Source organism: Epargyreus clarus, unplaced genomic scaffold, assembly GCF_041222505.1.
Source record: "Epargyreus clarus isolate Ecla_fem2 unplaced genomic scaffold, WU_Ecla_fem_2.2 ptg000032l, whole genome shotgun sequence".
NCBI lineage: Eukaryota > Metazoa > Arthropoda > Insecta > Lepidoptera > Hesperiidae > Epargyreus > Epargyreus clarus.
Window position 1 is genome coordinate 2,735,595 of NW_027332237.1, and position 24,627 is coordinate 2,760,221.

A 24,627-nucleotide genomic window follows, 5' to 3' on the forward strand; every position below is an offset into this window, starting at 1 on the left:
ATTATCGATTATTAATAATTTGATTAAAATACAATAATTGTCATTCAAAATTAATTCACTCAAATTCCCTTTGAAAAGTTAAAAAATATTTGAAATTAGTAATAGTTTCGAAAAATATTTCGCTATAAAAGAATGCTTACCAATATAAAGGCCATTTTCTGTATTCAACTGTTTGAGTTTCCCCGGAGATATTTTCCCGAGGGAACCCAGACCATCAACTTCGAGGACTCCCGCTTGTCTATTCCTATAAAATAATATGTTAATTTATTTAATTAATTTGTAAAAATACGATTCCTACAAATTATAAATCTTTCTATTTGTAAATAATTCGCCCAGTACGAGTCGAACTCGCACATGGAGGACTCCGTACCACCAAATGTTCATTATATTTTTCTTATTTTTATAAAATGACCATATTGGATTATGTTTATATTTCTTATGAAATGAAATGAAATGAAATGAAATATATATTTATTTTGTATAGGCCAACGGCGGCACTTACAAATTGTACGGAACGCGACCTCTACTGAGAAGATCCGGTAAGAAACTCAGTGGGTTTGTCTTTTTTAATTTTAAAAATAATTATTCTCTTTTTAATTTTTTTTAAATGCCCTTATTTTTACATATAATTAATAAAGCATTAGCTCCAGTATCTTGCTTTACATTTATCTAAAAAAAAGAAGTTGGTAATAATGTTATAATAGCAGTTATAGTAGTAAACGTATTGCAAAAATTTTAACTGTCTTCCTAATACGGTTTAACAGTTGATCGAAAAATGCCGAAAAATACCGGTGTGTTGTATGGAGACCCCCTTTAATGTTTAATTTATTTTATTTTTAAGTCTGTGTTATAGCGACCATGGTTATGCACCCTCTGTAAGAATTTCAAGTGTCTATTACGGTTCCGGAGATATAGCCCTGTGACAGACGGACAGAGGGACAGAGAGCGAAGTCTTAGTAATAGGGTTCCGTTTTTACCCTTTCAGTACGGAACCCTAAAAATGAAGATTTTATTAAAAATATTATAAAATCATATAAACTTACACGATGTATGATTTTGACATCAATTATTTACAAAAAGAAAAGAAAGTCGGTTTTCAGTTAAAACCTTAGACTTAGACTTTTTTCGCTACGGTTAAAACCATAACTTATTTTTTCATAAGCAATCTAATCAGTATCTACATTTTAAGTTTTAAGTCTGAGGAACTGTTAAATATTACAAACAGAAAATGATCGATTCAAAATTAAAATAAACTTGTGGGAAATAGTAACAAAATATGAATAGGTTTTTTTATAATGTAGGAGTAGCAGATGAGCACGCAATACACCTGATGGTAAGTGGCTACTGCCGCCCATGGACATCCGTAATCAACCCCAGATAGGATTAGATATTCCTACGTGAGGTCGGCCACAGATGCGGCGTTATCCCTGAGGACTAAGCTGGAACGCCTCGGAAAAGTATGTCTCCCTTACCACACCCTTCAAACCAGAACACAGCAGCGCCTAACAGCTGTTATGAGGCAGAAATAGGTGTGGCGGTGGTGCCGCCGGAGTCGAACCACAAAGCGTGCTACCACCCTCAAAACGTAAAAAGTATTTAATTACCTGGTTGCTCGTGCCCTATGCCACAGACCGTCATCAATTTTCGTGTGATTTGCAATTATCACCACCTCACCGCTGCCCAAATCGTACCTAAAATATAATTTCATATTATTTTTCCTCATAATGTGTCACAATTATCATATTTCTGAATTGCACGAATAGGTACAAAGAATATGATAAATATAATGCGATATCATTACCACATTACATTCAGTAATGAATCATTGGGACGACACGACACGGCACGTCACTGGCATCGATAACACACACCAGCAGCTATCGAGGTACACGACACGACAATAAGTAAAGCACAAAGTATATGCCTGTGTGTATCGTCTCACACATGGAAGCTTAAGTGTGCGCCCAACATACATAAAGATACCAAAAAAGATTGTATGCGCGTGTAAAGTCCTCTACTTCGCACTAGGCCAGCACAGTGGAGTATGGTATACACCACTTTCATTTTGGGAAGAGATCCGTGCCGAATAGTGATACAGTAATGGGTTAACGCATTTCACCGTTACTTGATGTCGATGTTCACCGTGTAGCTCAGCAACGTATAGTCTGCGCCAAACTGCTAGTCCGCTCTGAAGTTGTTGCGTGCAGGTGTAGTCATACAATTTGCTATGACGACGCAATTCATTCCTATATTCAGAGCGGACTAGCAGTTTTACGGGGACTATACCTGAACACGAGCACAGAGTTCTCGATGGCGAGCGAGAGAAAGTCTCCGGGCGGTCGCTCCACACCAGCAGCCCGTGCGCGAACACCGACCGTGATGTTGATGTTCATCATGTAGCTCAGCATCATACCTGAACACGAGCACGGAGTTCTCGATGGCGAGCGAGAGGAAGTCTCCAGGTGGTGTAGCGCGTGCTCGGCCGCTCCAAACCAGCAACCCGTTCGCTGACACCGATCGGAATCTGATGTTGATGTCCAGCGTGTAGCTTAGCAACCTACAACACATCTCAACCCGTTACGGTATGTTACGTAACGTTTGGTTACAACAGTACGTCATGTTACGTTACGATGCGTCACGTCACGTTACGTTGCGTCACGTCACGTTACGTTGCATCACGTCACTTAACATTATTGTAGGTCGCAGATTTAAAATCAAATTCAAATTTCATTTATTCAAAATTGATTCATATAGATTTTTTTTTCGAAAATCAACAAAGTACTACCGCTTTGGAAAGTGGTTCGTTATGGAGAGGAAGTGGTGAAAGAAACTCCGCATGTGCGCAATTTGAAATCTTTTAAAAGTAAATACTCGTATTATACAATGTTATGGGATGAATATATTGCTTTACAGTCTGTTTGTACGGGATGATGTGTTCGGCCAGCGAAAAAATCTCACTATAAATTAAAAATTCATAAATAAATAAAGTAGGTAACAGATGACGTTAAGTTACGTTATGATAGATCACTAATCGTTACATTACTTCACAGGTTGCGTTACGTCACATTACGGTAGGTCATAGGTTAGTCACATGTAACGTTAGGTTATGGTATGGTAGGTACAGCATTTAGGTTAAGTTAAATTGCGTCACAGGTTATGTTACATCAAGTTACGATACGTAACGTGACAGAACGTAATGTTACGTCGCAAAACGTATGATACTTATCGTTGATATAATACAATGAATTCTCATACTAACCATATTTTGAATTAATTAATATAATAATAATCTAACCTGGATTATATTATCAACACATTCCCGACATATTTTTCCATAATTTTGATCTTTGATTACAAATTTAAATGTCATAGAACAATTTCAAAAATAAATACACAGTTTAATCAATTTAACTTCGGTAATAATTAAAAATAATCCAAGAACAAAATCCTCTTACCGTTTCATAGTCTCCTCATCATCAATATGTATAAAACTATCAGTTCCAGTGAAGCTTGGGTACGTGTTCATATCACCCCAGTTCACATCATTATCATCCAAATACTTCACTTGCATGTACGTCTGTCCGTCATACTCTGGCCCTTCCGGCAGTTCTCCACTGTCCCTCTCCACGATATTCTGTATGTACTGATACTTCTTACTGGCGATGTATTTCTTCTTATACTTCTCTAGGTGGTGTGATCGCTTCTTTGTCTTCACTTTGTGGTATTTCGCCTTGAAGCCCTTTTTCGCGACTATTGAGTGGTGTATTTCGTTTTCGGTTATGTTTTTTGGGTACTGCGTTATTGGTTCCAATATTTCTTTACACAGGTTGTTCCTGTAAAACAATGTTAAATTCGTTTCTTATATTAAGGTTTGAGCTATGTTTATTCTCTTAAGAATTAAATGTATTACTTGAGAATTTCTTAAAAATAACATAAAATTATTACATTACATTCCCAAAAGATGGTAGAGCTCATGTTTCGATCGAGAAGGTAGGTACTGCCGTAATAACTAATTCTAGCGTGAAGCAGTTCTTTTCGGTGGAAGGTTTTGGATGACTGACTTTCATATGAAGCGACCATCTTAGACCTCAGTGGCAACGCATCTCTGATCCGCTGCTAAAACCTATGTTCTATGTGGAAGATGTCTATAGGTATAGTCCGCGCCAAACTGCTAGTCCGCTCTGAAGTTGCGAGCAGGTGTAGTCATACAATTTGCTATGGCGACGCGATTCATTTCTATATTCAGAGCGGACTAGCAGCTTTACGCGTACTATAACAGTCACTCATATGAGGAGACCATTTTATTCCTCAAGAGAGCAACGCATCTGATCGGTTTCTGGTAGAACCTCTTCTATATTGAGTTGGTCACAGTTATCCATGAGTGACAGTGACTACTTACCATCAAGTGGACTGCAAGCTCGTTTGCGTCCAATGTTACAAACAACATTATTTCTAAGTGCATCCCATTAGACAAATAATAGAAAACAACTTTATTAATTACTTTAATCATATTGTTATTATGTTCAATTGAGTCACATTTATACAATATCATTAGTGAAATACGTATGTATGTATTTTGTACACAATGATTTATTGTTAACAATTACATATTTACCACAGGATGTGGGTAAAGAATCAATGTATAATAAGCGTCATAATTATTATTACTGTTTTCCTTGTAAGCGATATTAAGCACTTCTAAAATTCATTATTTTCATACATTTTCCATCGTTTATTATTTTAATAGGTATTTACTTAATGGCTAAGAATGTAATAGCTGTGATTACAACATTTTGCAGTAAACGAGCATGTAGTCCACTTGATGGTAAGCATTCACCGTTACCCTTGGACATTTGTCATCAACGCCAGATAAGATTATGTTCCTACCTGAGGTCGGCCACGGATGTGCCTACCTCTGAGGACTAAACTGGAACGCCTCGGAAAAGTATCTCTCCCTTACCACACTCTTCAAACTAGAACACAGCAGCGCTTAACACTGCTGTTAGGCAGAAATACTCGTAGGTGTGGCGGTGGTGCCGCCGGAGTCGACGCACACAGAAATTACTATTGTCACTTATTCTCAATTCTTGTACTTTTTTTATAAATATATTCGACTTACATTCTTATTATATGGTTTTGGTAAAATTATCAAATTTAAGTTTTTCTACGACATTAACTCACGTGCAGGTGTCGTTGGGTTCCTCGCAGTTGTCTACGTTGACACCGCCTAGAGCTGACGACACCACTGACAGTTCTTCGTCGTTTATTACCAGCTGGAAATGTAATAACAATTGGTTAATATGGTTACCGTCTATGGTGTATGATATCATTTTTGAATAGTGCTACTCTACTTGTGTTTTCTTTGATGTCGAAAGACACGTAAAAGATGAAACCCAGGATATAGACAGCAACACCCTAAGTACTGTACCTGTTCAAATGGGGCCTATGTGCAATAAGTAGTGATTCCTTATAAGTTGAAACATTGCCTCTTAATCGAAGGGCCCGAGGACCGATATATGCGTTTATGAGTTAATGATTTTAACTACGACGGGGGAACTCATACGCACACGCAGTTGTGCACACATACACACAAACACTCACACGTCGGTAATTTACTACCTATACTATATATGTAATCCTGTTTTGGCTTAATCTCCAACTTACTATATATTGTGAAATTCTATGTATCACTGTCGGATTGACTAATAAATAAATAAATAATTTGCTACTCATCCTTCTCATCTTTCTCATTCTGAGAGGAGACCCGTGCCCAGCAGTGGGACAGTAAAGGGATGATGATGATGTAATATACGAAAACAGCTAAATGGTGTGTTGTTTTATTAAGTGTTAACTGTATAGGTATAACTGTACAATGTATGTTTTCCTATTAAAATAAAATAAATAAACATTAACATAACACACCTGTCCAACACATCCACTGAACGACGTCCGCAACGCCAGTCTCGGTGGTAGAGGATGTGGCGCGCCCCCTAACATCATAGGTTGCTTGAGTGTCAGGTGTCTCGCAACACCTCGCGAGAGCACCGAACGCGTGGTGTCCTGAGTGTCGGTGCGGTGTACCGAGCGGACACGTAGAGCGGCGCGTCGGCCTGAACGACTTACTGAGACGTGGTGCCAGCTGTTCGCTTCTAATGGGTATGCTGATCTGGATATGCAATAACACATAGATATTAAATTTGGTGTAAAAGCTGGGAAACATCAAAGATTAAACTATATAGGGGCAATAGACCGAACATGGCAAGGAGAAATGTCATCGACGATTTCTATTTTTTTATGATATAGGAGTAGCAGACGAGCATACATTCCACCTGATGGTAAGTGGTTACTGCCGCCCATAAATGGATGTCTAAAAACCCCTAGGATTAGGATAGGGTAGATATTCCTACCTAAGGTCAACCACATGTGCCGCTACCTCTGAGGATTAAGCTGGAACGCCTCGGATATGTCTCCCTTACCATAGACAGCAACGCTTAACACTTCTGTTATGAGGTAGATATAGATGTGGCGGTGAAGATGTGAACTTGCGAAGAAAAATCAAGTTATTTAAAGTGATAATCAACACACTTAGCCAGCTCGTATTATCACTATCATTTATTTTTTACCACGCTTTTACTTTTTGGCGTGACCTGTATGTAAGTATATAACAATCTTTGAACACGATTTTTACCCACCTTGAACAGACAGTTTAATTTAAAATTTTGGATAATTATCAACAACTGGAGAAAATAAACGATTTAAATAATTTTGTCCCATTATCAATGTTCGACCGCCTTAGAGAAAGTTTATAGCAAAGTTACTGCACGATAGATCGCAACAATTACAATATTACTTCTTAGTTAGATTAACTAGATATATTTTTAATAATGATTATTATACAAAGACTACCTCTTTGAATGAAAATGCTCATAGGTATAAATTCGCACCTGACGAGAGCTATCCCGGAGCCGAGATCAAATGCGAATTCCACAAAGTAATCCCGCAGGTGCAGCGAGAAGAAATCTCCATCGCCGCTCGGATGCTCAGAGTTGTAAAGGAGTAAGCCATCTCCATTCGTCGGCTTCAGTGTTATCTGAAAAAAAAAACAATTTTAAATTATTAGTAAATAAGTCTTGTAGCTTATAGTATCTGGGCCAGAATAGATGATGGAATCTCTTGTCTGTTGTAAAAAACTAAAATGAGTTCAGGAATTGCGGACGGCAAGAATGAAGGTTACCTAGCCCAGTCAGCGTACCCCATAAAAAGCAAAGTGCTTAAAAAGACAAACGAGAATAGGGTAGACTTATTTTTAACAATTAATTTTTAGAGTTCCGTATCCAATGGGTAAAAACGGAGCTTTATAACTAAGCCTCCGCTATCTGTACGTCTGTCATAAGGCTCTATTTCCTGTACCGTAATAGAAAGACGCTTCACATTTTTACAGAATATGCATAACAGTGACCGCTATAACGTCAAATACTGAATATATTAAAATTAAAAAACTTTTTACAAAAAACTTTTATTCGTACTAAAATGTAAGTAATATTTTTATGCAATTAATAATAAATAAATATTTGTAATTATAATATTTTAGTACAATAAATGATTTTAAAAGCTTGAAGCGCCCAATTAACTAATTTAGTGTAAACTTCCTCTTGCCAGATTGAATGTAGGTACGCTTTGATTTACCCTGATAATTTGACTCGCACTTGGCCAATGATAAAATATATGAACATATTATCTAAATATACTCGTATATAACTCAAAGGTGACTGATAAAATATATGAACATGTTATCTAAATATACTCGTATATAACTCAAAGGTGACTGATAAAATATATGAACATATTATCTAAATATACTCGTATATAACTCAAAGGTGACTGACTGACATAGTAATCTATCAACGCACAGCCCAAACCACTGGACGGATCGGGCTGAAATTTGGCATACAGGTAGATGTTATGACGTAGGCATCCGGTAAGAAAGGATTTTGATCAATTCTACCCCCAAGGGGATAAAATAGGGGATGAAAATTTGTATAAATCTTCTTGGTAAATAATAATATTACTTCGTAACGCGAGCGAAGTCGCGGGCAAAAGCTCGTTATACATAAACGTGTCATACGTCGTTAGAAACAAAATATTAATTCCACGAATACATTCCTTTTCAACCATATATCACAAAACAAACGGAATTGATTTAACGCTATTAAATAATTGAGGAGCTAGCTATCTTAAAGGCACTCAGTTAATTGAATGAGATCATCAATTAAAACTCATTGCATAGTAACGGTATTTGGAGATTCGAAGCATGTTTTCTTAATATACTATAATATATTTTGGCAAAGTGAGATCTTTCGCCGGGCTAGGTGATCATGCCCGGGAGCGGCTTGCTCCGACAATCTCATGTCTCTCGCTATATATATATGTACAAGATGTTTAGTAAACTTCGATAGCGTGATTCAGAATGCTCGTGGTGACTCTGTGTTCGTACACACTAGATTTAGAAATCGCTCAACTGATTTCAATTAAATTATGTGAGTGTGTATGGTTAGCTTTATCTTCAGTATACGCCAAATACTTAATCGTAAAACTGTATCCTTTCTGAAGGAAAATAAAAGATACAATACACATATTTAATTCAAATCAAATCAAATCAAAATTTTTTATTCAAAATAGGTTCTTTACAGATCACAAATTTGTCAAACTATAAAGAATTGGTACTTCTGTTGTCATTTTTAGGCCCGATGTTCTCAGTGTGTTACGCTTTAATAGGTATCTGGTGGAGCCCCTGTTCTTCAAAGTGTCGGTTACAGATGTCCATGGGCGGTAGAGGCTAATTACCTTCAGGTTGACTGTAAGCTAGCTTGCTACTTCATTCTTATAAAAAAAATACATATAAATACCTGTATATCAAGCCAAGACTGCGCCGAGTTTCCAAGACCTGGTAGCCGAAGATAGGAAGACCCGTTGAATCGTGGCACCTATAAAAAATAAATTTATATTTTAGTCACATATTGATCATAAGTTTTTACAACCCTTAGCTTAGAGCAGAGGTGTCTAATATACCCAATGAATACCAAAAAAACAAACTAAGAGTTATTTATAACTAAAATAATTTTTGTTGGAGGTCGAAGTTGGGTGAAACGTTTTTTATTCTCATTACCAATTGAAGGTATTTAGGGATTATTCAATCGATACGTCTGCCCTTCATTGTAAAACGAATGTGAGAAGGTCCTTTACCAAATATTTATAGTTCTCTTGAAACAATGACATTATAGGTTATTTAATTTTATCTTTTATTTGTTTTAAAGGTACACGAGGTAGGCTTATGTAAGTATATAATTTTTAGTACCACACTGCAGCGGCACCACCGACACACCTATTTTTAACACGCTTTTATTAGCTTGGGTTGTACGTTTGTATGTATGTATGTATGTAACAGTAACGGAATCTTTGAGCCCGATTATTATCCTATATAGAATCCACTTTGAACGTAGAATCCACTTTGAACGTTCAGTTTAATTCAAAATTTTCAAGAATTATCAAAAACCGATGTCAATACACGATTTTAATAATTTTGTACCATAGTCCTTATCAACATCCTCAGGATTAAAGATTTTCGAGGGGAGAGAAAGCGCCTTATGGAGCGTACAGGCAAAGTTACTAGATTGATTTTTAGCTATGAGAAATAATAATGTTATTTTCTTATAACTCAAATGTATTGAAACATATCTATAATGCCATCTTTTAGAATGATTTTTAGGATTCCGTACTAAAAGGATAAAACGAAACCCTCCGCTGTCTGTTCGTGAGTCACAGGGCTTTATCTCTTAAACCGTAATAGATAGACACTTGATTTTTTTACAGGCGAGAGAAAGCGCCTTATGGAGCGTATAGGAGCGTACAGACAAAGTTACTTGATTGATTTTTAGCTATGAAAAATAATAATGTTATTTCCCTATAACTCAAATGTATTGAAACATATCTATAATGCCATCTTTTGGAATGATTTTTAGGATTCCGTACTCAAAGGATAAAACGAAACCCTCCGCTGTCTGTTCGTGAGTCACAGGGCTTTATCTCTTAAACCGTAATAGATAGACACTTGATTTGTTTTTACAGACGATGCATAATGATGGTCGCTATAACAACAAATACTAAAAATTAATAAAATAAATATAGTTCAAAAAACTAAAAAAACACGCTTTTATGATAAAATCAACTAAAAAGTAGAAAATAATTTTCAATCTAGGAATCAATTAAGGAACAGTAAATTGTATAATTGTGAAAATAGCGTGGAGTGCTCCACTTATTAATTTTCGAAAAGCACCCCACACTTTTTCCACAATTATACAATTACACTCCACTTATTAATTTTCGAAAAGCACCCCACACTTTTTCCACAATTATACAATTTACTGTTCCTTAATTGATTCCTATATTGAAAATTATTTTCTACTTTTTAGTTGATTTTATCATAAAAGCGTGTTTTTTAGTTTTTTGAACTATATTTATTACCTTAATTCTTTAGCGTCAACCTAGTGAACTCTGATTCTGATGGTTTGCTGAGCTACCAAGTTTAACCTCAGGGCATTATTTACTATCAGTGCATCTGTTTGCATCGAACCGATATCAAGTAGTTCTACTTCAAGAGTCTTACTCTATAAATAAGTCTTACTCATAAGAGCAGTCCAATTTCCAAGTAAAATTCGACGTCATTAGATATGCATTTTTATCATGATGAAACATCATAAATAAAACATTGCATGTCAGTATTCGTTCATTGCTTACATTACAAATAATTGTTATTTTAAAAAACTAAAAACCACACTTTTTTAGTTAATCTAACTAAAAAGTAATCATTGTTGCAATCTATCGTGCAGTAATTTTGCCATGAACTTTTTCTAAGGCGTTCGAAAACCGCGACAGGTGATCATGATAAGGACAATGGGACAAAATTACTAAAATCGTGCATTGTCATCGGTTGTTGATAATTGATCAAAATTTTGATTTAAACTGACTATTCAAAGTGAGTAAAAATTGAGTTCAATTCTGTTACATATATACATATACGTCAAGCTAATAAAAGCGTGGTAAAAAGCAACATTTCAAAGGACTTTTTGAGGTCATTACTTAAAAAACGCGGTTTGACTTTTAGAGCAAGTTCATTAAGGACCTTGTTAGTTTAACAGTAGTTATTCATTTGTACTTATAAACCCCAGGTTCTTAAAACCCCTGATCTTCCAACTAATTAAAGTCGTACACTAAGTCTTGGAGTAAACATATTGCGGCGTTCATTTAAACTTCTCCCTGGAAGTACCTCATAAAGTTTCTTTAACAATTTGTTTTAACTTTGTTATATCTCCGTTGAAGATCTTTGTTAAGCGTATAACTATTACGACAAGTACTTATAAAAACTCTATTTTTCTAAGTGTCTAAAGCTAAGTTTTTTAATATACCTCTCAGAAAAGCCTTTTATTTGATACCCATATCATGGCGGTGCATAGTACTAGTAAATCATTTTCCGCCGTACTTGACTTAGAAAGGGCTTGTTCAACATTTTAATTGCAAGAGTTCACGATCACATATACATCTAATTATGTATACCTACGTATTATCAAGGATCAGTTAAATAAAAGCTTGTATTAAAGAAACCAAGAAACTAGTATGGGACAGAACGATGAAATTTCCTAGTAGAACATACGATAAATACGCGCGATAATATTATTTAAAGTAAATCAAAAGTATCTACAATAAAATAAAGACAAAAAAGAAAATAAAACCATACACACATTAGTTAAACGGGATACAAGCGAAAACAATACAAAAATTATAATGAACAAAAGCTCAAAGTGTAACATAGAAAAAGCAAATGAGAAAATTTACAAAAGGACAAAAGGGAGTGTTCCTTTGAAAGCGGAAGTGTGAATTGTAATTTAGGGAGGTGATGCCGACAGTGTAGATAATTAGTGAAATGATGGGTACGGTGACAAAGGAGCTATCTGTAAGGACGTTGAAACATTAGAAAAGGTCTAATTGTTTTAAGTTGTAATTGAAATTTAATGAGGCACTGTAGACAAAATAATTGAATATATTATGTATTATGTAGAATGTAGAATTCACTGGGAATATAGTAGAGTCATAAAAAGCTTAACAAAAAAACATAAAAAAGATAAAGAGGCCACTGTTACAATGTACAAGTGGAAATTAAAGTGTCAACTAAAAATAATGGCGTCGTTTGGAGATAGAGACAAATGAAATTAATGTAACACTTGTAAGTATATAACTTGCAGTAAGTAAGTCAAAAGTAATTGGAAATGATCGAGAGACTCTAATATTACTATTTTCAGTATGACAACTTTTTGTTTCATTTCCTATTCATTCAAATTTATTGTTGTATACAATTGAGCTATTATAATTTTTCTAAAAGAAGCAGTGACTCATTACGGAAAAGGCGAATTATTACTCACTGTAGTGTAGTGTCATGTCGGTCATATCATAGTGTCTAATCTCAAAATTGGTCAGTTCTCTATATTATTTACTTTCTAAATTATATTATTTTTAGAACAAGAAATAATGGAATCTCGTACCTTCAAATCCAGCGTTATTTCACACCTTACACCCGCATAGCCAAGAGGGCATAAACAGACCCTTGCGACACACCCGCCCCCATGCTGACATTCACAATTAACTTCCTTATCATCACTTCTCAACTCATTATCCACTTCCCCAACATTCTTATTTCTTTCAGTATTAATCTGCACTTTTTTAATCCCATTAAAATCTCTATAACTCTTGAATTGTTCTACTGAGTTGTCCAATTTGTTCTGGTCGTCAATTTTCGAGTCTCTCATTACGATGTCGTTGTCTTCGAAGTGCACGATGTCGTTGATGTCGTAGATGCCGTGATTGTCGTTGTCGTGTTGGTGTGGGATCGTTTCGCTAGTGACTTCGCTGGGCTTCCACGGAGCGAGGGTTGGGGCGCATTCAGCTGTAACAAAATATATTAATTTAATTAAATTGTCGTCAATCACCATCTCAATGGTGGGCATGACCTTCTCTCAGAGTGAGAGGGGTTCTAGGCCACAATCCACCGCCTGGGCAAGGGCAAATTACTACGATTTTTTATTTATTTATTTATAAAAATTATAATTATATTGCTGATTTTAGTTATAATATCGAAGTGCCTTGAATAGAGTTTCAGATTTGATTTTTAAATAAGACAATAATGAAATTGAATGATGAATTTAGCATTTTGTACTCCATGCAAGTCTTTTACTATGCAAGTCATTTTTGTTAATGAAATAAGTAGTATGTAGTAGCAGACGAGTATGCAGTCCCAGGTGGATGTGTGATAAGTGGCTACTGGGCCTGTAATGAACCCCAGATAAGATTAGTTTCCTACCTGAGGTCGGTTATAAATGCATCTCTACCACTGAGGACCAAGCTGGAATGCCTCGAAAAAGTATGTCTCCCATATCACACCATATGACGTATCCCCACCCTTCCACTTTCACCGAAAGTTCAAATCTATTTCACGCAACACATGAATGTCGAAGATACCTACATAATTGTTCTGCGAAGATACCTTCCCGTTAGAATCATACATAACTAACATCTATCAAAAAATATTACCTACAACAACGTCACTCTAAAAGGCAGAAAGAATCCTGACGGTTTTTAAAAACGAAAAACCCACGTGAAGCAAATGTAAAATTTAAAAACTCATTTCTTTTTCAGGCGCGTGTCAATCGTTACGTATTCTGTTCACGGGGGAGTTCCATTTTATCAATACTTCACTGTGGCTCAGTGACAAGGGCCCTATGCGCTGGGTCGATGGAATAAAGCCTTGTTCGCACTACGATGACAGTAATTTATAGTTTTTAGTTTGTGGTTCAATAGTATGTTTGTGGTTAATAGCGATGCCTTGGGAGCGACACAGGGTTATGTAGGACTCTTATCGCACTAAAACCCCCCCGGTGCTGCGTAGCGCTGCGTAGAGGACTCCGGGATCTCCAAAGGAACGCAACAGAAGTCCTCTTAGCGCATTGCCCCGTCGGGCTCTGCCCAGGTGAGTTTGTATCACCACACTGTCTGGTGCGTACGACGGTATGCGACCACACATACCGCCGTCCTTCCCGGTGCCGTTGGCCGGGTGGTTCGAGCTCCCACTCTTGCCACCCACGACCCCAGAAGCCCCCTTTTAGTCGCCTCTTACGACAGGCATGGGATAGCGTAGCCCTATTCTTGTCCCGGAACTACAGGAATAGGCCATAGTTATACCTACATACTCTGTAAAAAATTCAAGTGTCTATCTATTACGGTTTAAGAGATAGAGCTGTGTCAGACGGATTGACACCGGAGACTTAGTAATAGGGTTCCGTTTTTATCTTTTGGATACGGAACCTTTAAAAGAGAAAACCTAAGCAGTAGGTATAGAATATGTAAAAATAAAGAGACGTGTCACGAAATACTATTTGCGACATGTTCCCTCGTGCGGAGATTTCATAAGGCTTTTGTAGGTCACATTTGGGATTCAAAGTCACGTATGGTCCATACGAACGCATGATTAAGATTTAAATTGTTTTAAATCTGTGCTTCTAAATATATTAAAAGTAAAAGATTGATTTTTGGAAATACTGCTGTAGTGAGGTAGTGAGTACCATGGATTCCACCTGATGATAAGTGGCTACTGCCGCCCGTGAACATCTGGAACCCCAGAAGGATTAGATATTCCTATCTGAGGTCGGCCACAGATGCGTCGCTACCCCCAAGCTGGAACGCCTTGCATTAGTATGTCTCTCTTACCACACCCGTCAAACTAAACACAACGACGATTAACACTGCTGTTGTTAGGCAGAAATAGGCGTGTCGGTGGTACATCTGATTGTAACCAAGCTTAGATAGGTTTAAATTCCTATCTGAAGTTACTCACATACTTTTCTGCCCCTGAGTATAATACCTTTAGAATAAGTGTTTCCCTCTTCATTCCACACAGATATTACATAGGAGATACCAATATACGAGTACATTGCTGGTCCTCAAAGAGATCTTATTGCACCTTATTTAAAGAACCCCGTAATGTATAGCGATCCAGGGAAGTCTTAAACACTGAAAAAATGATGCTTGAGGAAAACACAATTTATCACTAAGTCTTAATCTCTGAAGTTACCGAGAACTAATGGAAACCCGGTATCTTGTAAGTTTAAACAGTTTGCAGTAAGTTAAACTGGATTACAAAAGTTGTGCTGTAATCCTGATGTTACGAGGTACAGGTGCCTCTCTAGCCTGTATGTGAGCCTTAGATGATATTGTAATGTTATTTTGTATTTTTATAACAAGAATATAAGTAGCAAACGAGCATGCAGTCCATCTGATGGTAAGTAGCAATTGCGTACAATGGACATCTGCAATCAACTTCAGATAAGGTTAGAGTTCTACTTGAAGTCGACCACAGTTGGATCCCCTGACAACTAAGTTGGAACGCCTGGGCTAAGTATGTCGTCCTTCAAAAAGAACACAGCAGTGCTAATGTTGTTATAAGATAGAAATAAGTGTGATATAGGCGCCTCTGGTGTCGAATCATATAGAATCCTGCCACCTTCAAACTTATGTAATAATAAATATAGTTCAAAAAACTAAAAAACACGCTTTTATGATAAAATCAAATCCTTTTATCAGATTCGAAAAGCACCCCACACTTTTTCCACAATTATACTATTTACTGATTAACTACTTAATTAATTGTTGGATTGAAATTATTTCCTACTTTTTAGTTGATTTTATCATATTTATTTTATTAATTTTTAGTATTTGTTGTTATAGCGACCACCATATGCATCGTTTGTAAAAAAATCAAGTGTCTATCTATTACGATTTAAGAGATAAAGCCCAGTGACAAACGAACAGATAGCGGAGGGTTTCGTTTTAACCTTTGAGTACGGAATCCTAAAAATCATTCTACAAGAGGGCATTCTAGATATGTTTCAGTACAATTGAGTTATAGGGAAATAACATTATTATTTTCAAAACTAAAAATCACCCTATAACAGTTACGCCTTATTGAAACTAAAAAGCAATAATTACTTGCAATCTAGTATCTTGCGATGAACTTTCTCTAAGGCGCTTGAACAATCTCGCCTCGAAAATCGGTTATCCTTAGGATCTTGATAAGGACAATGGTACAAAAGTATTAAAATCGTGTATTGTCATCGGTTTTTGATAATTCTTCAAAATTTTGAAATAAACTGAACGTTCAGTGTATAGAAATCGGGTTCAAAGATTCCGATACTTGTTACTTACATACATACCTACATAAATACATACAACCCAAGCTAATAAAAGCGTGTTAAAAATAAATCGCTCCTCAAGAATCTCAAGTGAAAACATAGCAGCTTTTAAAAATGTTAAGGGTACAAATATATGTGGTACTACCAAACTTTAAAAATCACTAATGAATTTCGACTGACTTACCTATTCCATAGCTCTTTTTAATTGCTTTTAATATTACATTATTTATAATTACTTCTTATTATCTGTTTTAAGTATTATCATTAGTTTCTCTATTCAACCGAAATTATCATTTGTTTAAATGTCAAGTATCTAAGTTTTCACTTTTCCATTCACAATGTTTACGGTAAGTACATTTCTTAATTCTTAATTTATATTCTGTCTGAGTTCAGGAACTAATGACCGGGTGCTCTGTTGCGGCTAGTGACGTCAGAACTATAAATTACTTGAAATTAACCGACTGTGAGGAACGTTACTTGAAACACGGAAGAGAGATGAACAGAAAAACTCAAAGTCAAAAATATTTTGTTTAGTACTTTCTGTGGACGGTTTTACAACGACTAAGATTTTACAACTTACGAGTATATACGTTTTTATATGTAGAAAACATAGTATTTTGATGTTTCTGAATTAATCTCATTTCGTTACGTCTCAGGTCATTCCATTTCATCACGTATCTTAATCTCATCTCACATTTAATCAAATTCCATTTCGTCCATTTCATTTTACTGTATTCTATGTAGATATACCTACATATCTTCATCATCTTTAATAAGTAGCAAAAAACATCCCAATTTATTCAAACACAAGATTGGGTTAGGCACTTTCAAACTTAATTTTACTTATTTCATTTGTGTGATATCAGTTACATCTACATTTCATTTCATGATATCTCAATTAATCACATTTCGTTACGTCTCATGTCACTACATCCCATCTCGTTCCATCGTAATTCATTTAATTCAATCTCATTCTATCACGTATCATTAAATCTCATCTCCCATTTCATCAAATCCCATTCCGTCTCATTTCATTTCACCGTATTCCATGTAGATATACCTACATCTCTTTATGCGACATGTCACGTCGGTAGATATGACACTGTGACGATCACATGTCATGATCACATTTCGCATGCCAATGGAAAGCTTATAGACACTAGAACTGTTTTATTTATTTTTATTTGTATGACAGCACTTCCTTCAAAAATAATTAAATAACATTTAATTACATGATGTCTCAATTACTCATATTTCGTTCATCTTAGTAGGTTCATCACGAAGGTGGTAGAACCCTTTGTGGTTCGACTCCGGCGCCACTACCGCCACAACTATTTCTACCTAATAACGGCAGTGTTAGACGCTGCTGTGTTCCGGTTTTAAGGGTGTGATAAGGGATAAAGACTTTTCCGAGGCGTTCCAGCATAGTCCTCAGGGGTAGCGGCGCATCTGTGGTCGACCTCAGGTAGGAATATCTAATCCTGTCTGGGATTGATTACAGATGTCCATGGGCGGCAGTAGCCACTTACCATCAGGTGGACTGCAAGCTCGTATGTTACTCCTACATTATAAAAAAAAACCTTATTTAATTGAATTTCATTCCATCTTGTACCATTTAATTTCATCTGATTACATTTCATCAAATCACATTCCATCTCGTTTCATTTCACCGTATTCCATTTACCTACCATGTAGATGTCTACGAGTATATCTCTTCATGCGATACGTCACGTCGGTAGATATGACACTGTGACGATCACATGTACCACATTTGGCATGCAAATGGAAAGCTCGCTCGCAACCACAAGAATTTGTTTATGAGAGAAACTGACAGTTGGAGAGATGTATCCATAATAAATAAAATGCATGTATCTGTCTCGGATTTAAAAATAACGTAAAGTTTCTCATATCTGAAAAACTGCATGATAGCTACAAAGAAATTTTCTTTAAAAGTGTCTTCGCTCTTCAAATCTATTGTAGTCTTTAAACCTTACATAAACATGAAATTACTTATATTTTTGTCAAAGGTCACCTAGAACGGGTTCTGTACTGTGCCGTTTTTCGGGAAAATTAAAATAAATGCAGTAAATTTGAGCGAAATTCCACTATTGCTGTTTATCCAAATTTTTCTGGCAAATTTCTGTGACGGACATACAGTCAGACTGACAAGAAAGTAATGTTATACGTTTTTTCTACTTTTATTATTGTTATTATGAATGGTACTTATACTTGTAAAAATTTCAAGCGTATATATAATTTTTGTACACAAAATAAGTGGCTCTTTCGTAATAGGGTTCTAAGAGAGGCCTTTGAGTACGAAACCCTAGTCGAAACAATTATCACCAACATAACTCACTTGCTATCACATCCACCGCAGTGTGTACGCACGATATAAATCAAAGACACAACCATAAATAATATACCCCTCGTGGTAAGGAATATTAAAACTTAACATATGGTATTCCGCACGTATTACTCCCCTCGTTTGAAATATTTTGGGGAAATTTCGGAAGCAGCTATTAAACGCCTCGTTTAAACGTTTATTGTTAATTTTCCGCAACGGGAAATTAATTAAACGTTAAATAAATTCCTTACTTCCTTAATTCCTTACTGGCTTCCGAACCTTCTATCTTTATGAGCGGTTTACTGTCCCACGTGGACAATCGTCGTCAATCCTTTATTTTTCCACCGTTGGGCACGGGTCTCCTCTCAGACCTCTCAGAAGGATTACGCCATAGTCCATGGTAATGGATAAGTGTTTATTGGCAGAACTCATAGAACCTTGAAGAACTTTTTTATTTTTTAAAGATCTGTCTAGTATGCAGGTGTTTTCACGATGTTTTCCTTCACCGTTTAAACAAGTGATAAGTAATTTCTAATTCGCAAATAATTGAAATGTCTACGTTGTCCGATTATCTGAAATTTGAACTTCGGGCCCCTCAGAGGCCGAGTTTATAATAAAATATTACTGTAACCGCGTATCGCGAGTAGCGGTAACATATTAAATGCGACTCTTAAATTGACTGAATGTTCCATTTCTACGCCTAACAGAAAAAATCGAGACAAAAAAGAAAAATCCTCTAGTATTAAAATAAGCCTCTGTCCTTTATAAAGTGCTAGTAATAAAAATAGGTGGGAATCCATCAACAGATTTGCCACGATCCTGTTATTGAAAAGGACGGTTCCCGAGGGATATAAGGATTTTGTCGCGAAAAAGTTGGGCAGAATTTTATGATGGAATCGCTTTGAAAAGTATTTTTGATAGGAAAATTATAAGTTACAATGTATTTTTGAAATGTGACTTTCAAATAGGTTGTTTATTTATGGGCTGAGTTGTTTTCAGAGTGGTAGATGGTCTTGTGTCTATTTAAAAATGGAATTGACTGTCTGAGTGATTTTTAACAGACAAAAGTCGACGATTTTGAAATGCCTGTAAGGTTAAAACATTAAAACATATTTGAAGATGTTAGAACCCTTTGTGGTTCGACTCTGGCACCACCGCTACACCTATTTCTATCTAATAACAGCAGTGTTAGGCGCTGCTGTGTTCCGTTTTGAAGGGTGTGGTAAGGGAGACAGACTTTTCCGAGGCGTTCCAGCTTAGTCCTCAGGGGTAGCGGCGCATCTGTGGCCGACTTCAGGTAGGAACATTTAATCCTATCTGGGATTGATTACAGATATCCATGGGCGGCAGTAGCCACTTACCATCAGGTGGACTGCATTCTCGTCTGCTACTCCTATAACATAAAAAAATGAAAATGATCAAAGTGCGGTAAATCCTTCACTGTCAACTTTAAAACACAAGTTTGGTATTTCAACTTTCGATTACAAATCCGTCAAACAAAATAGCACGGACTATCTAAATCGGTCCAATTGGGGGACATCGGAACGCCCAAACTAAATTGCATTGCGGGATTCGATCTTTGCAACCGGGATTCGATCTTCATGTCATATCATAGGGCTGACACCAAGCTTTTGATCAGTTCTACAGTAAAAGATAAAAAAGAAAGAGTTGTATGAACTTTTGTTTATATGCTACATTCTTTTCATTATAGTTAGACTTAGCTACGCTACAAAGTAGTGATAGCACAGTGGTTGAAAGCTTGGCCTCTTAATTGGATATCTGAGATTCTTTAAGTTGTTTTTTAAAGTTGTGTAAATTATTACAGATTCTAAAATGAAGAGATAAAAGTGTGACGAAACTTACACACCTTAAAGTTCACAAAAAAAGCTTTCAAGCGTATAGGTTGCATCATCATCATCAATCTACTAATCTGCACTTGACGTGACTATGGTCTAAAACCCTCAAATTCTGAGAGAAGACCCTTTGAGCAGGGGAATATGGACCATTTAACTACGAGTAGATTTTTATATTTCTAAGCGAATTGCGCGCGGAAGTAGAATAAAACCGCTCCATGTGTTCTGTATCTAAACGTGCAACTTAATTTGAAAATCGCACAAAACGAACGTCGTACAAACGGTTCAATTGGCAGACATCCGCACACCCAAACTGGATTCCGTTGACGGCTGCGATCCTCGCTAACGCGTGTCCTACGTAAGCAGGGTTGCCTGATTTGTGGGATTTAAATAGAATTTTCTACATCAGCAGAACTTTCTGCAGTTACGTAGTAGCCGTAAACGGGAAAGAGATCAATATATGTTCGCAGTCGCAAGCGAAAACAGCAGACAATCGCGTCGCAGCGGCAATAAATCGCGCCGTGAAAACTACATTTTTTGTTTACGAGGGAGAAACCTTCAAAAGGTACCCGACCCGGGAGAGACGCCGGGTTATGTGGGATTTTTACCGCACTAAAACCGGTGGCCGTCCTCAGCGCTTGGTGGAGAACTTTGGGGTCTCCGATGTAACACAACCGGAGTCCTCTGAGCGCGATGCCCCAATCGGGATTTTCCCTGTGGGAGCAGTTTACGCTTCTCCCACACACTTGTAGTTTACAACGGTATGCGGCCACAGACACCGTCGTCCTTCCCGGGGTTATTTGCTGGACGGTTCGAGCTCCCACTCTTGCTGCCCGCAACCCCAGAAGCCCCTTTTAGTCGCCTCTTACGACAGGGATACCGTAACCCTATTCTAGTCCCGAGACTATAGGGACCAACTCTCATTTACCTACATTTTCATATTTCTACGCGTGTTACGCGCGAAGAAATATGCTGTGTCTAAACGTGCAAGTTAATTTGAAAATTGCACAAAAGGAACACAACGCACAAACGACATCCGCACACCCAAACTGGATTCCGTTGACGGCTTCGATACTTGCGAACGCGCGTAAGCAGGGTTGCCTGTTTTGTGGGATTTTAATAGAATTTTCTAGAAACTTCAAATACGGTAAGAGTAAAACCCTTTACAGTTTGTTGTGGCGTTAACAGTTTACAGTTGTTGCTGTATTTTTAAAGTTACGTCGAAATACATTGTCTAATAAGTAGTGTCATGTCGTATTATATTCTGGTTTGAAAGGTGTGATAATAGAGACACTTTAATACAAAATAATCATTATCCCTTTATTGTCTCTTTTTTTATATGTAACCTAGCGATAAGGCAGACGGGCTACCTGATGGAAAGCAGTCACCGTCGCCTTTGGATATTTGCAACACCAGAGGAGTCGCCAATACATCGCCGGCTTTGAAGGAGAGTTCTTTTTACACCCCTCTTGAAGAGCCCCATGTCATAGTCCTGAGGGAATACCTTAGGAGGAAGTTCATTCCACATTTTGCACGTACGCGGCAAAAGTAAACGTTCAAACCGAACCGTGGAGGACCTCTCTGTTGGGCGCGATTTCTTTTCGAAAAAAGAAGCATAATATACGCTAACAATACTCACAATGGTATATTTAGACCCGTAGGGGTTGACGACGGCTTAGAAATAGAACTTACAAATCAATCTACATTTCAGGGTGACGAATTTACAAAAATATATATATTTGAAAATAATGAATTTGTAAAAAGCAATATAAGCTTAGAAGTAGATTTACTGAAAATCGAAAAACATCATAAGGTTACAAAAGGTAATAAAAAGTTTGGAAGCCTCAGTTTTAGACAATAGTTCAATCCAAATCCTAAACCGCCATCAATCTACCAAACCAAAAACTAATAACAGAGTACATGTAATCGAAAACATTATTTAAAACCACGATTTAGAAGGGATTGTGCATCCTTCGTAAATTTCCATAAGGCTCTATGGGATTCGACCTATTTTCTCAAGGATCCGGTTTAGTGGTTGGAGTTTTCTAACTTCGTTTCCAAATTACCATAGACCCTTCAAAAGACCCTATTTCAATAGTATCACGGGAATCGGAGTGGATTTTAATCTGTTTTGTTATTATTACTTTGGTTTCCATACTAATTCGTTTGACTACTGAGGTAGTGAAACCAATTTAAAATGTGAAATATTTCTACGTGAACACTTAACAAAACAACTGTCGTAATTTTTACTATAATTAACAAAATGTTTGAAATTAAGAAGTATTGTAAGGGTATAAGTGTAAATATTAGAAGTGTACGCATTACAAAATAATAATAACTGTAGCACTACCATGAGTTTACAAAAGTATTACTCGCTAGCGACTGCGTAAAATAAATGTATGAAAAATTGTACAGCGCCTCTGGTGGTTACTCGTAGAACTAAAATCCGTAGTGACGTAACTCGATACGTAAAAAACCTATCGAAATCAAATCGCTAGCGAATGTCATTATGATCTATTGCCATACAAATTCGGTCCCATGAGTCATTAATTTGACAGACGTTGTCAAGAAATACCGTAACGATAGTAGTTATGTTATTCACTAGCAAAATGACAATAGTTTTCTATTTACTATTTCTATAGTAGCGTTTCTATGCCAACTCATGGTAGTGCTACTGTACATAAAACAAAATAAAGTATAAAAGTGTTAAAATAAATTTTCGATATCATACCTATATATTTTTAAAAAGATTGACGTAGAAAATAAGTATAAAACAGGTTTGCAATAAAGTAACTCTGTATTTCTGTCGGCTACTTTTTCATGACAATTTCCGCCGAATTTTGACGGAATTTTATATGGAATTACTTTGAAACCTGGGAATGAACATAGGCTACTTTTACAACAACTTCTTTTTGAGCACTTACTCTGCTTACGTTCTTGCTTCAATTTAAAGAGACATTGGGGAAAAATAAGATTTATGATGAATGCTAAACTTAACTTAACTTGGTATAACTTAGCCCTCGACTAGATATGAAAAATCCCAAAATCAAAACTCCAGAAACCCTATTTGCAAACACGCGCCGACACCGATTGTCGCGACAAATGGAACGTTTTAAATCCAATCGAAGCGAATATTTGCCTTCAATGCGATCGGAAATAGACTCCCACTCGGCTCTCGGCTGTAGAATCACTTCTGTATCCAAAAATACACGACGTAATGTGTCCACACATATTTGGCACATTTTGGCAAAATCGCGGTAAGATTGAAAATATGACAATTTAAGTCATAAATCCTTTCCTTATTGAAGGGAATTTCTTATGAAATAGGTAAACTCTAAAATGTAACTATATTTTTGTTATTTAGTAGAAAAAAAGTAGATAAAGGGTAGGTTTTTTAATAACATAGGAGTAGCAGACGAGCATGCAGTCCACCTGATGGTAAGTGGCTACTGCCGCCCATGGACATCTGTAATCAACCACAGATAGGATAAGATATTCGTACCGAAGGTCGGCCACAGATACGCCGCTACCCCTGAGCACTAAGCTGGAACGCCTCGGAAAAGTATGTCTCCCTTACCACACCCTTCAAACCGGAACACAGCAGCGCTAAACACTGCTGTTACGAGACAGAAATAGGTGTGGCGGTGGTGCCGCCGGAGTCGAACCACAAAGGGTTCTACCACGTTCACCTTTTAAGAGTTGTTGCTCTTAAAATCACTGGCTTTCTAAGGTTTTAAATACAATTCTCATAATAAAAACTTCGTAATACAAGATACTCTTCTGCATATGCACGGATCTACCGCATATGCACGGTTTGTTCCACTCAGCATCCTAATATAGTCAATCCGGGCTTTTGATCAAATCGCCTTACTCTGGATAAACCTTTCACCGTCGGATTGAGAATTTCCATTGCATTTTCGTATCTAAGATAAGTTTATTTGAAAACTGTTCAAATAACACTATTCTGCAGTCTGTTTTAACAATTGACAATATTTCCGTCGAGTGTACAACGTCGGGATTTTTGAAAATGTCTATTTTTCAGATGACGTTTGTGAACAGTACCCTTACCATGAGTTTTCAAAACATCCCACAATTTTACGTTACGTTTACTCAATCCATTATTCTGTTCCGTTTGCTT

The 24,627-nt window shown here is 36.7% G+C and overlaps 1 protein-coding gene across 1 annotated transcript in view; it reads right to left on the reverse strand.

The window, feature by feature from the left end:
• LOC140755038 (pikachurin) overlaps positions 1–24,627 on the reverse strand; it is a 262,010-nt gene that overhangs the window by 939 nt on the left and 236,444 nt on the right. Inside the window, exons 9-17 of the mRNA XM_073090215.1 lie at positions 12,594–12,994; positions 8,907–8,984; positions 6,945–7,090; positions 5,923–6,166; positions 5,182–5,273; positions 3,456–3,833; positions 2,414–2,557; positions 1,605–1,691; positions 141–244 (exon numbers count right to left, since the gene is read on the reverse strand). Coding sequence (XP_072946316.1) covers positions 141–244; positions 1,605–1,691; positions 2,414–2,557; positions 3,456–3,833; positions 5,182–5,273; positions 5,923–6,166; positions 6,945–7,090; positions 8,907–8,984; positions 12,594–12,994 — 1,674 coding nt within the window. The remainder of the gene's footprint in view (positions 1–140; positions 245–1,604; positions 1,692–2,413; positions 2,558–3,455; positions 3,834–5,181; positions 5,274–5,922; positions 6,167–6,944; positions 7,091–8,906; positions 8,985–12,593; positions 12,995–24,627) is intronic.